Source organism: Mastigoproctus giganteus, chromosome 6 (genome assembly GCF_048544385.1).
Source record: "Mastigoproctus giganteus isolate SK-2022 chromosome 6, ASM4854438v1, whole genome shotgun sequence".
NCBI lineage: Eukaryota > Metazoa > Arthropoda > Arachnida > Uropygi > Thelyphonidae > Mastigoproctus > Mastigoproctus giganteus.
This window is the reverse complement of record NC_143580.1, coordinates 52,724,355-52,738,394: the sequence shown is the minus strand read 5'-3', so window position 1 is coordinate 52,738,394 and position 14,040 is coordinate 52,724,355. Positions and strand designations below refer to the sequence as shown.

General features: G+C 37.1%; 1 protein-coding gene across 1 annotated transcript in view; it reads right to left on the bottom strand.

Annotated features, from left to right (window-relative positions):
- The window catches only part of LOC150084260 (dynein regulatory complex protein 9-like), a 95,115-nt gene that overhangs the window by 29,966 nt on the left and 51,109 nt on the right, over window positions 1–14,040 (bottom strand). Inside the window, exons 5-6 of the mRNA XM_090376167.1 lie at window positions 11,070–11,198; window positions 1,854–2,097 (exon numbers count right to left, since the gene is read on the bottom strand). Coding sequence (XP_090232293.1) covers window positions 1,854–2,097; window positions 11,070–11,198 — 373 coding nt within the window. The remainder of the gene's footprint in view (window positions 1–1,853; window positions 2,098–11,069; window positions 11,199–14,040) is intronic.

Sequence of the window (14,040 nt, the reverse complement as noted above, 5' to 3'; positions counted from 1 at the left end):
ACCAACCGAAAATTATGAGTTGTTACATCAAGTTTACGGGGAAGATACTATGTTGTTAAGATATCGCATTTTTGAATGGCATAAAAGATTTTTAGAAGGAAGAGTGAATGTGGAAGACAATGAATTACCAGGCTGTTCGCAATCCATGAAAACTGATGAAAATGTGGACCATGTAAGGATTCTAATTAGAAATGATTGTCATTTAAACAGTCAGACAAATTTTAAAATTTAGACATGAGAAAAGCGTGCCAAGATTGTGCCAAAAATTTTGAATGAAGATCAAAGAATGAGAAGACTCCAAGTTTGAGAAGATGTTTTAAAGAAAGTCCAAACATTCTGAGTACTGTAATTAAGTTGGCTGTTCCAGTATGACCCATAAAACTAAAAGACAGTCAGTGCAATAGAAGACAAAACAATCTAAAAGACCAAAAAAAAGCAAGCATGTCAAAATCAAAAATGAAAACCACCATGCTTCTTGTTTTCTTTGATATTAAAGGGATTATTATGGCTGAATATGTCTCACCAAATCAAGCTGTCAATCAAACATACTACATTGAAGTTCTGACAGACAAGGATGAATTATGAAAGGATGGTTGAATGCTCCAGAACACAATGCACTCTCTCTTTGGCAGTTTCTGGCCAAAAAACAAATCCTTGTGTGTTAACATGCACCCTACTCATCAGACCTTACCCTTTGTGACTTTTTTCTCTTCCCTAAACTGAAAAGTGTACTTAAGGGAACCCATTTTTAGTTCACTGATGACATTCAGAAAAAAAAAGATCAAAGTGTTAAAAGGGCTTACAGAAGATGACTTCCAGAAATGTTTCTGTTCTTGAAAAAAAAAGTATGGAACAGTGTATGCAAGCCTGAGGCAATCATTTTGAAGGGGATATTTCATTATAAAATATTTGAAACAGTCACACAAAATATTTCATTATATTTATTTTATTGCAACAGTCTTGTTATTTAAGAGCCACCTTGTATGTGATACCTATGAAAAAAATAAATAATAGCTATTTTTGAAAGAAATGTTCAATTTAAATAAAATTTGGGATGGCTCAATAAATCTTTCTGAAAAAAATCAAATAAAAGAATTTATGACTAAAACCCCATAGGATAAAAATTTTAAATCCAAATATAGCCCTTGACTTTCTAAGCAAAAGAGGGGCCATACAGAGTTTGATCACAATGATGCCAATGAGGTCTGAACAATATCTGCTGACATACTGGAGTTCCTTTTCAGCATGTAGCCTATAGATTTTGAGAACCTTGACAGTGCCTGATGGAATGGTCTACAAAGACATTGAAAAGGGAGCTTCAATATGTTGAGCAGCTACTACTCATAAATAGCATTATAAATCATTCATAAAACATTACATGATGGTCACGGACCAATTTGGGGCTTTACCCATCACAAAAAAACTTAACCTCCTAGGCACACATCATTCTTCCCTACCACTAGGAAGAGAAATTCACCAGAACAGCAGCAAAGTTAACACAAAAATCAGATTTCAAGGGGAGGGAGGGGGGGGGAGAGAGAGAGAGAGAGAGAGAGAGATCAAACACCTGAAAGCAATTTACTCTATTTTCTCCCCCCCCCCACACACACACACACTTTTTTGGATACTAGGAACATAGTTTGTGAGGTAGCTGTTGTCACCCTGTAGGCTTAGGTAAGTCAATCCTACAGAAAACTGAAAGTGCACCTGACTAGAAGAGCATGCCAACCATGCAAAACATGTCCTTCCACAGCATTATAGAGAGCTATGCATTCAACCTGAAAAGAATGCATTTTGGTAATGGGCCACACATGAAACAAAATACTATATCATGACCTTATTTTGTTTCTTACCTGTAATACTTTTCTAAGATCAGCTTCTCTGTCAAAACATAATTTATTGGTTTGAACAACGTCATTTGAAGTACGCTTTGTAATATAACTTATTTCCATTTGAGTTCTAGCTTTAGACTTTTGTACCTGCTCTTTCAAGTTAAGTATTTCGGCATCCATTTCATCTACTAGTTCCTTTGTTTCAGTTTTTACTGTAGCAATCTTTTCATGAAGCTCTTGAATTTTTTTTTTCAATTTTAGTTCTCTAGGAATAAAGTAGAGAATGCTTATTTTTATTATGTACAAATTATATGGCAAATATAACTTAATATTAACTGAAAGCTTAATACTTTTGGCCAGTATGCTGGCATCGTCTGATACCACCTTAATAAATTCAACGTTCTTTGTGCCAAAGAATACTGAATTATCAGGTGAGTCTATTATGAAGTCAAATTTCCCAATATTACACTGAAATCTTTCAAACTTCGTGGCAACATTCAATTAAGCAAAAATTACCATCTGTAACATGAGGCACACTCTGCCAAATTTATTCAATGAAGGTAAAGAAAGGCAACACAAGAACCATAAGAAACTTCAATAAACTTACCAGGCAAAGTCGTTTCCTGCTACCACAGTTTCTCCCTGCATTCTCAGTAAACAGATGGTGTGTTATCGGTAGTGGCAGTTTAAGTCAATAACGATGTACTGATTAGTTTTTTTTTCATTATTAAAAGCAGATTATTGGAGTTCATGAGTGTAATGCCTTTGCTGCTGAAATTTACTTATGGGCACCCTCCAGACTGCCTCAGTCTTAGGTGTTTATTCCCCCTTCCTGCTGTTTTAAAATAGGAAAACAACTTCTACTGCCACTACCGATAAAACACACCATCTGTAGAAGTTGTTTTCCTATTTTAAAACAGCAGGAAGGGGGATAAACAATCTAAGACTGAGGCAGTCTGGAGGGTGTACCCGTAAGTAAATTTCAGCCCACTCATAAACTCCAATAATCTGCTTAATAATGAGAAAAAAATAATCAATACATCATTATCAACTTCTACTGCAACTACCAATAACATGCACCATCTGTTTACTGAGAATGCAGGGAGAAACTGTGGCAGCAGGAAACGAGTTTGCCTGGTAAGTTTACCAAAGTTTCCCGTGGTTCTCGTTAGCCATTTATTCAAAATGAGATCAACCATATAATCTAGTTATTTCACTTAATTAACTTCACTAGTTATGGAGCACCAGATAAAGGTATCAGGGAACCATAATTAAAAAACTTCTTACTTAATAAACTAACTTCTGGTATCATGATCCAGCATGTGGTGATTTTTGATCATGATACTACATCTGGTATAACAGAGATATTTAACAAAACTGGCATGCATTCCTAATTAGACATCTGATATATGGATAAACAAACAGTAAGTTCCTAGTCTCAGTCATTCCAACATCTAATCTACAATTAATAACACCATCATGAATAAAATGCACAACTATATTAAAATGAATATAATTATGACATGAATGTGAATGTACTTGAGTGCTATTTTAAATTTTCTAACAGGATTTTTTTAATTATAAACTGAACATGTGAAGAAACAAACTTTTTGTTTAGTTAGAGAAGTAAATGTTGCTTGTTTACTAGAATATTTAGGCGCCTCCGTAGCCAGGTGGGAGGGAGCAGCGGTGCGTTAGCACACGCTTCTTGATTAGACCGGGGTTCGAGCCCGTCACCACCAAATATGGAGGATGCGGAAAGGTCAGGGAATGACCACCGCTTATCCCGGAGCAATATGGCCTTAGTTGCTAATGCTCCTAAAAAAAAAAACCAAAACCAAATAACTAGAATATATACTAAGAATTGTATTCTAAGAAATATCATCAGGTTTTGAGTAGCTTTCAGCTACCCATTCTTCTGTGATAATACTTCTCTACAACCTTTTGTCTTGTATCCCAAAAAATCAATCCCAAAACAAATTCACAATGGTTGGGAACAAAGGCTTTAAATGGACTGAGTAAAACAAAGTCACAATGGACATTGTGGAAGTGGGTAATTTTGAATAAATTTAAAGAAAAATGATGCAAATTATTAGAGGGAACAGACAGATGAGGTTATGTTTTTTTTTTTTTTTGGTTGATGCTGTATAAAGTCACTTCCTTGAATCATTTGCCATGACTAATACTAAAGTCATTTGTTCTTCTTTCCTGTAGAATGTGTCATAAAGCGTAGAGCATTCTAATTTCCCTAGCTAACAGAGGTGTCATGATTCAAAAGGAAAATTACTGTACCTATCTCTATCACAGGACCATGTGACATAGATAACTACACTGCTAAAGCAAATGTTGTTCCTAATTATGGCAGCACATCTAATATTAACAAAACTGTTATGAGTTCCTAATCAGGCATCTTATACATGAGTAAGCAAACAAAACTAATATCTGTGGTTAATTTGTCAGCTAAGGAAATCAGATTGCTCTGCTTCTTGTACAATCAGCTCTTGACCATTTCAGTGACTAGGATTGTCCTTTCCAATGGGTGGCGTATAATTTCTGTCAATGTACACGTGTTGGATAAAATAATGGAAACACCTACCAAAATGAAAGACAATTGTAGAATAGATGAGCAGAAATTTGCCTTTAGCCAGCAGCAAGTTGATTGCTGGAACAGATGTTGTTGTTATTTGGTTTATAGGAGCATTAACAACTAAGGCCATATTGCTCCAGGGATATGCGGTGGTCATTCCCTGACCTTTCCACATCCTCCATATTTGGTGGTCACGGGCTCGAACCCCGGTCTAATCAAGAAGCAGGTGCTACGCACTACTGCTCCTGCCCACCTGGCTACGGAGGCACCACTGCTGGAACAGACTTCCATCTAAGAAATATCAATCGAAGTTGATAGGTTAAATAAATTTAAGGCTGAAATAAACAAGTGACTGGATGGGTGAAATGGGAAGGGGTTTTTTTTTTTTGGGCTATATAAGCTTGCACTCTTTCATCATATGCCTCAACTAATGCTAAAATGCAAGATACTGCATATGAGTAGCAATAATCCTGGAGTAACTTATCAACTGTGTCATACTGCACTCTGGGTAGTGGAAAATGAAAAAGACCTTGGGATAATTGTCCAGTAAGAAATTACTAAACACTTACTTGGTAGTCCTCTATTTCATTTCCTTCAGGTATTGAATAATTACAACATTGATTTTACACTTAATCTATCTATGTATAAGAATTTTCTCCTTACTCTGTTTTCTTAATCTAAATTCTGTATATATGTTAATTCTAGTTTTGTATTGATTCTATAACTCTCAGCATTCTCACCATTATTTAGGGTCTGTGTGCCATGTGGGTGAGAAGTCTCTATATAAATAAATATGAAATTCTCCGAACAGTGCAGACATGCTGCCAGGATAGCTCATCAGGTTTTGTCAATGATATACAAAAACTTTGCTAGCGGAGATAAGGCCATGGTTAGGTTGCATCTTGAGTACTGTATACAGGTCTGGTGGACTTTAGGAAGACTTTAGGAAACAGAGGACTTTAGGAAGGATGTAGATCTGTAAATGGGTGCAGAGAAGAGCAACAAGATTGGTGAAGGGAACAAAAGAGTGCTCTTACCTAGAAAGGCTTCAGTTCTGAAAATTTCAGTGTCTCAAGACCAGGCACCTGCAAGGTGATCTAATTGAGGCATTTAAGGCCTTGAATGGATTGAGTAAGCTGAATGTTAATGGTCTTCTCGGGTGTTGGGGGAGAGTAACCTTGTGCAGGCGAAGTTTTTATGGCTGAGGAACATAGAGAAGTTTTTTCTGTTTCATTAACTTAAATTGGCTTGAATTGGAATATTAACTTATTTTCTAGAGTAGCTCTATATTCCTAGTTACAATACTTAGTTTAAATTTTAACGTAGATAGAGATTTTGTAGGTTATTACTTAGTATCGGTAAGGGTATCCAATCCACGTGTTTTACAAATTTTGCAGAGCTGGCGAACTGGACGTTTTTTAGCTATAGTTAGCTGCTTTATTGACCAATTGTTATATTAAATTATTTTCTGTAAGTAGCTTATGGACCTAGGCAAGATCCTTGATTTATTCTGAATTGAGACAGCGAGATTTTGGAAGTTAATTAATATTTAAGTGTCCGTAGAATTACCATTCGTAACTTGCCACCATTGTTATACAATACGTTATATCCCGAACTAGATAGCATTAGCTTAGTATAGTATAGTATATAATATTATAAATTAATCAGTAATTTATTATTCTTGTTGAACTTCATTGTCAATTAAGTTGTACTTTAATTAAATACATATAGAGATCTTACGAATGCAAAATAATTAATCAATACATAACTTGATACAGAACTTATATAAAGAAACTCGAGGATAATACTTGACACTTAAAAAATATATATAGATATATAGTGTTACAACTGCATTGGGATACAAGTTTAGGGTTATAATTTTGTACTCAAATTGAAATTTTATTGAAATTGAATTGGAATCATGACTCAGACCAGAGCAGCAAAGAAAAAGGCTCAAGCTAAATGGAATGCTGTGGCTCAGGAGAAAACTGAGGGGGGCAGTTGCCCTCTGAATCACAGCCTTTTAAAATGCACTGCTTGCTTGATGTTTGTGGAGCAATCAGGTATGGGACATGATATTGCTAAGGAGGATGTCTTTGTGTGCACGTGATGTATGTGAGGAAATGAGGCGACAACTCAGCATTTTTATGCCGAGAGCTTGAAGGATAGGGTGGATGCCCTTGAAGGATCTAAATTGAGGGGCCCATCAAGCTCTCAGCTGCCCACATCAACACCAGAGCTTGCAATTGATCATCACGCAACACAGCGGCAACCCAAAAGGCAAAATGCACTGGTCCCACAGGAACTAGTAGTTGTTGGTGACTCTATTGTCAGGGAAACGGGAAACATGCATTGTAAAAAGGATAGGTGGAATAGGACCGGGGTATGTCTGCCAGGAGCAAAAGTTGATGACGTTGTAGAGCAGATATCATCTTTTAAGGGTACAAAGGGTGATATTGTTGTACATGTTGGCACTAATGATATTAAGAGTAGGAGACCAGCAGAATTACTTAACAAGTACAGGTCACTGTTGAAAAAAAGCCATAATGTAGGGTTGAAATTGAAAGTGTCTGTAATTCTGCCCAGACACAATAGGAGGGAGTATATGATGAGAGCCTTGTTGATCAATTCGGCCTTGGAAAGACTGTGCAAGGCTCAAGGGGTAGAATTTTTTTCGGCCTGGTCTGTACTTGTTAACAGGAGAGACTGCTTCTACAGGGATGGGATACACTTAAATAGAAAGGGTGCAAGAATATTTGCTGATGCTATCGAGGCAGTGTTAGGTGGGTCCGAAAACTGCTAGCTTGGGGGGATACAAGGACTAATAGATTAATGGTAACCACTGGCAGAGGTGAAAGTGATTCTTGCACTGCTTCTATTGGAATGAGTAGCAGCCTGGAAAACAAGATGCAGGGTATTTCAGAGACTGCTGGGAGTCACTGCGGTAAAAGTAAACACATGGGTTGTGTTAGGGTAGCTAAGAATAGGAACAGGTGCATGTATACCAATGCTAGGAGTTTGGTAAATAAATTTGATGAATTTGAGGTATTGCTAAAAACATCAAAGGCAGATATTGTTGGGATATCAGAGACATGGTGTCACACAGATATAAGGAATGCAGAACTGGAATTTGGGGAGTACAATGTGTACAGGAAGGATAGACAAGATAGGAAGGGAGGAGGGGTTATACTATTAGTTAAGAAACACATAATATCCAAGGAAGTGAAGCCAATTGACATCACTGGACAGTGCAGTGTCGAGTCAGTTTGGTGTGACATAAGCATTGGGAGATCAAAATTGAGAGTAGGAGTGTGTTATAGGCCTAATGACTCTGAGGAGTATAATAAGGAACTGCACAGGGAAATAGAGTGGGCCAGTAAATCAGAGAGTCTTATAATGGGGGATTTTAATTTCCCAGATATTGACTGGAATTTGTGGGTTGGTCACTCACACACTAGCAGGGATATTGTGGATTTATTGCATGACTGTTTTCTACATCAGCATGTTCAGGAGGCAACTAGAGGGAGAAATACTTGATTTGATTATCAGTAATGATTCTTCATGCGTTAAAAATCTGCAGATAAAGGAACCACTAGGTGGCACTGATCACAGTGTGCTGAAGTGGGATTTACTCAAAGAGATAACTACCATCAGGGGTAAATGGAAGGGTTTTTGCTTTCGTAAAGGTGACTATGGTGGCCTGAGACAGTATTTAAATTCTATACGGTGGGACAAATTAATGATGTTACCAACAACAAATTCAAAATGGGAAGCATTCAAAGAAATTATCTTGGAAGCTACTAGGCTTTACATACCAACTAAGAAATATTGCTCAAGGTTTAGGCCTAAATGGATGTCAGATGAACTAATCAGACATGTGGCAGAGAAGAAAAATGCATGGGATACATATAAATTAATGGATGACTTGGAAGCCTATGATAGATATAAGCTGGTCTGTAACCAAGTTACAAAGGAGATTAGGCAAGCAAAGGCAGATTATGAGAAATCCTTGGCAAAGCATGCAAAGAAAAATAGAAAAGAGTTCTTTACCTATGTAAACTCTAGAATGAAAGTGATGAATCAGATTGGTCCACTGGATATTGATGGTTCAACTTTTGATGATCCTGCTCAGGTGGCTAACAAACTAAATGAGTATTTTGCATCTACATTCACCCATGAGGAGTTATTCAGGGAGGGGAATGCCAAAGGTGAGTTAAACTGTGGCAGTGAGCTGGATGATTTTGTAATAACTGAGAGGAAAGTGGAGGAGAAATTGTTGAAGATAAACATAAAAAACCAGGGTGGACAGGATCTATCCAGTTATATTAAAGGAGGCAGCAAAGGAAGTAAGCAAACCCTTAGCCGTAATTATGAGAGCTTCTTTGGACTCAGAGGAGTTACCCATGGACTGGAGATGGGCAAATGTGACCCCAATTCACAAAGGAGGATCAAAGGGCAACACAAGTAATTATAGACTTGTTAGTTTAACTTCTGTTCCAGGAAAATTAATGGAGGCACTGGTTAAAGAAGCACTGCAGGATCATCTAGACAAGACTTCAGTTATAGCTGAGACACAGCATGTTTTGTTAAGGGAAAGTCTTTCCTGACCAATTTGATTGGATACTATGATGTGGTCACAAAAGAACTGGATGCAGGGAATAACTTTGATATCATATATTTGGATCTTAGAAAGGCTTGATACTGTTGCACATGGAAGACTGCTGCAAAAATTGGAGCAGTGTGGCATTGGAGGCAAATTGCTGCTATGGATAAAGGGATGGTTGAATGGGAGAAGACAGAGAGTGGTAATCAATGGACACTGCTCATCGTGGACTAATGTTATTAGTGGAGTCTCTTCAGTATTAGGTCCATTGTTGTTTTCTGTATTTATAAACGATATTGATGATGGTATATCAAGCTTAATGTCCAAGTTTGCAGATGATACAAAGGTTGGCAGGGTTGTTAAGGACACTAATGACAGTACGCTGCTGCAACAGGATCTATAAAAGTTGAGCAGATGGGCTGAGAGGTGGCAAATGAAGTTTAACATTGACAAATGTAAATACTACATATGGGAAGCAGTAATCCCAGAGTGACGTATCAACTCTGTGGTACTATACTGACAGTGGTAGAGAACTAAAAGGACCTGAGGATAATTGTGTAGGCAGATATGGAGTTTTCTGATCAGTGCAGATGGTCTGCAAGAGTAGCTCATAGTGTCTTGTCAATGATATACAGGAATTTTTCTAGCAGGGATAAGGAGGTGATTATTCCCTTATACTGTATAAAGGCAATGGTCAGGCCACACCTTGAGTACTGTATACAAGTCTGGAGGCCTCATTTTAAGAAGGACGTAGAGCTGTTGGAATGAGTACAGAGAAGGGCAACAAGATTAGTGATTGGAACAAAGGGTTGCTCTTATGAAGAAAGGCTTAAATTTTGCAAATTACAGTGTCTGGAGACTAGGAACCTGTGAGGTGATCTGATTGAGATGTATAAAGCCTTGAATGGTTTGAGCATACTCAATGCTGATGGAATCCTCCCTCTTGCTCAGAATAATCATTTGAGAGGGCATAAATTCAAATTGAGGAAAGATGTAGGATAGATGTGTGGAAGTTTGCCTTTAGCCAGCGTGTGGTTGGTTGGTGGAACAGACTTCCATCCTTTGTTGTGGAAGTTGATAGCCTAAATAAATTTAAGGCTGAGCTGGACAGGTACTTGGAACGAACGGAGGGGTGAAATGGGAATGTGTTTTTTTTTTTTTTTTTTTTTTGGCTGATGTTGCATAAGCTTGCTTTCTTGCATCATATGCCTCTACTAATGCTAATGCTCACTGAGACTGCATACATGAAGGGGTCATAAATTTAAGTTGAGGAAGAATGGTTGCAAGATAGCTGTATGGAAGTTTGCCTTCAACCAGTGGGCAGTTGAGTATTGCAACAGGCTTCCCTCTGTTGTTGTGGAAGTGGATGGTTTGAATAAATTCAAGGAAGAACTAGGTAAATGAACTAGGTCTTGGAGGGTCTGGATGGATGAAGTGTGTAGGGTTTTTTTTTTTTTTTTGTTTTTTTTTTGGCTGATGCTATATATCAGCTTGTTTTCTTGCATCATTTTTCACTACTACTATAAAGTATTTAAGGATAAGTATATGTAAGGATAATTTTATTATATATATATGTGTACTGAGTTGATTTATAGTAGCACTCCTTTAAATGATGATAGTACTAATAGATGATAAATGTGATGTGTTTATTGATATTTTAATGATTAAGTTGTACTATGGAAGATACATTTTCAATCAAGCTATGTCCTTAGAATCTTACTGAAAATTCCTTGATTGGATTTGGATTTTATTATTTTTTTCCTTTGATTGGAAACAAAGAAAAAAGTTATTCCTTATATTCTAGATGGAGTTAGCATCATTTAAGGCCCTATGCCAGATACTTAGTATATGTATCTTCAAAATGTAAAAATTTGCCCACTGATTTCATGATATGCTTAATATTAGTTTCATTTGTTAATGAACATTACTTTCTCTGTTTCTGTGGTGCACTCATGACCAGCAAACACTAACAATATAGTTACTAGAAAATAAGATAAAAAAATAATACTAGTAATCAAAAGATAACATATATGAAACATAATCTTACTCTTCATAAGCTATTCCTAAAGCTTTGCTTTGTTCATCTTCTTGCATCACAGTATCTATAAGATATCCAAAAGTTCTACTTGTTTCCAATTCGTGGAGTGTAGTTGTCATCACTTTACATATGTATTCTCTATTAAAACAAGTTAAGGAATAAATTAAATATGTTTTAATAGAAGAAAATATATACAAAAAGGATGGGGATCCCCCCCACCCCTTTTGGGAGGCTATTTTTCATCAATATTTTGTTAGACAACAGTGATATTTAGTGTTTTTTTTTTTTTTCTGAGTTTATGATACAGTAGTTTGTATTAAGTTGAAAACCTGGACACTTAATGTACCATACTTGCTTTTTTGACACCTTCAACTTTTTTTTTTTTGCTTAAAAAGAATGAAAATTTTTAAAAAGATTTTATTAAATTAAACTAAACATACCTTGAATATTACTGCATAAATGTGATAAAGTAGTATTAATATAGTAATTATAATAATAATGCTAACATTAACAAACTTTACTGATGACATACTGAACACACATAAACACAAAAGACATTAATTACTGCATTAAAAAGGAAAGTGAACAAATAATGTTGAATTTAAAAAGGCTGAGGAGAATATTTAAATGTAATAGTGAGTACACGAAGTTGTAAAGTGTGGCCTATCTACCTTCAAGTTAAATATGAAAAAATGTCATCTACATAGAATAAAGTAATGAATAAAGAATGATTTTTGTGAAGTAAACAAAGCTGCACAATTAAAAATTTCTAGAATTTATCATTTATTATCCCTTTCTTAAAGCTAAAAATCAAGAAGAAGGAGGGTTTATCTGGGTTTAACACTGGATAAAATTGTCATAAAACCTTGGATAAAATCCTTAAAAAAAAGTGATACAAGCAGGAAAGCATTTAAACAGGAGTGCTATAGCTGCTAAAAAATGCATGCCACTTCACAGAATTGACTATAGAACCAGAAGAAAAGGGTATTAAAAGCAAAAGTGTATAAAAGGAGTTTACCATATTAGAAAGTTGTAAAATATATTTTACAACTTTCTAAAGGACTCTATTCCATAGTAAAATCATGTTCCAGAAAATAAAAATTAAAAAGAAATGAAGCTATATAAATAATTTTTCTATATATGTTCTCTTTATTTTCCAATTACAGCAGAGAGGAAATTAGCATCTGGGAATAACTGTGCTCCAACCATCCCTGAATGAATTACAATATACACTGAGTGATCACTGAATTATGATCAGTGGGTCATAATTCAGTGATCCTCCTTTTACCCTCAGTCCTCCTCTTGCCCTCAGTACAGCAGCTATCTGATGTGGCATTGATTCAACAAGGTGTCGGAAGCGTTCAGGAGGTATGGCCAACCAAGCTGTGTGTAATGCAGTCAGCAATGCAGGTATGGAGGTGACTGGTGTATCCAGATGCCTGATATGCCTTTCCATGGTGTCCCACAATTGCTCTATGGAATTGATATCAGGGGAGTTCGGAGGCCAACTGATATGCTGGAAGTCAGAACTGTATTCCTCAAACCATTCCTGCACAACAAGTGCCCAATGGCTCGGCGCACTGTCATCTTGGAAGACACCATCACCATTTGGGAAAAAGTGTACCATAGCTGGGTGTACACAGCCATGTTACACTTTTTCTTACACAGTCAGCAAGCAGTTGACAATAGCAGAGACCACTGATACGTTGTTCCACGTGCACCAGGAGTCCAAGTTCCTGCCAGTGAAACATGTCCCACACCATTCAACCGCCTCCACCGGCCTGCACTTTTGATACCATGCATGATGGATCAAGAGCCTCATGTTGTTGATGCCAACTCCATACACAACCATCCATAGTGTGGAGTAAATAATGTGACTCATCCGACCAGCACACCTTCTTCCAGTCCTCTAATGTCCAACTTGCATGCTCTTTGCACCAAGCAAGTCTTTTACGCCGATGAACCTTGGTTAGGAGAGGATGCCGTAGGGGTTGTCTGCTGGTATAGCCCATACATGCGAGCGTGCAATGCATGGCCATGCCAGATATTGTTTCGGGTTAGCCCATGCTGTATTGGTAGTCAACTCTTCAACAGTGCTGTGCCTGTTTGCCTGTATGAGTCATCAGACCTATCTCACCTCTAACATCAACCTTTTGCTGACCTTTGCAGATTTGCCTTCGGGTCATTGTTTGACCATTTTGACAACAGTCCTGGTACATTTTAACTATGGCGGCTTTCGAACACCCTACCAGTTTAGTTGTTTGGGAAACCGAGGTACTAGCTCGTCAAGCACCCACAATCTGTCCTTTATCAAAGTCTGATAAATCCTTCCTTTTACCCATCACGCTGAGAATTTTACTACCTACTGAACCACTGACACCTTATCTATGCTACGTAGGTTGACTAACTCCGCACTCTTGTACCTCATGTAGTCAACGGGTCGCATTCAGTTTTCATAGGGGTGGTCATAATTCAGTGATCACTCAGTATATATAAGAGGGCAAAAAGTCTTTGCCAAAAGTTTTTTTTTTATTTTACATATTTCATAATTATTCACATTTTAGAATATACAAGTTATTTGGGTTTTTTTTTTTTTTTTTTAGGAGCATTAGCAACTAAGGCCATATTGCTCCGGGGATATGTGGTGGTCCTCCTCTGACCTTTCTGCATCCTCCGTATTTGGTGGTCATGGGCTCGAACCCCGGTCTAATAAAGAAGTGTGTGCTATGCACTGCCGCTCCTGCCCACCTGGCTATGGAGGCGCCTGAATATACAAGTGAAGAATGCATTCCTAACCCATTTTCAACATAATCTCCAAGCTTGTTGAGAGATGTCCAATTATTTCATAATTATTTTAATACCTCTCTTGCAGAATGTGCCTACAAAACCACTGATCAATGGCTGTTTTCACTTTGTTGTTGCCAGTGAAATGTAGGCCATTCTTCTTCAACAAGTCAAACAGATGGAGCTGCTAGGAGCA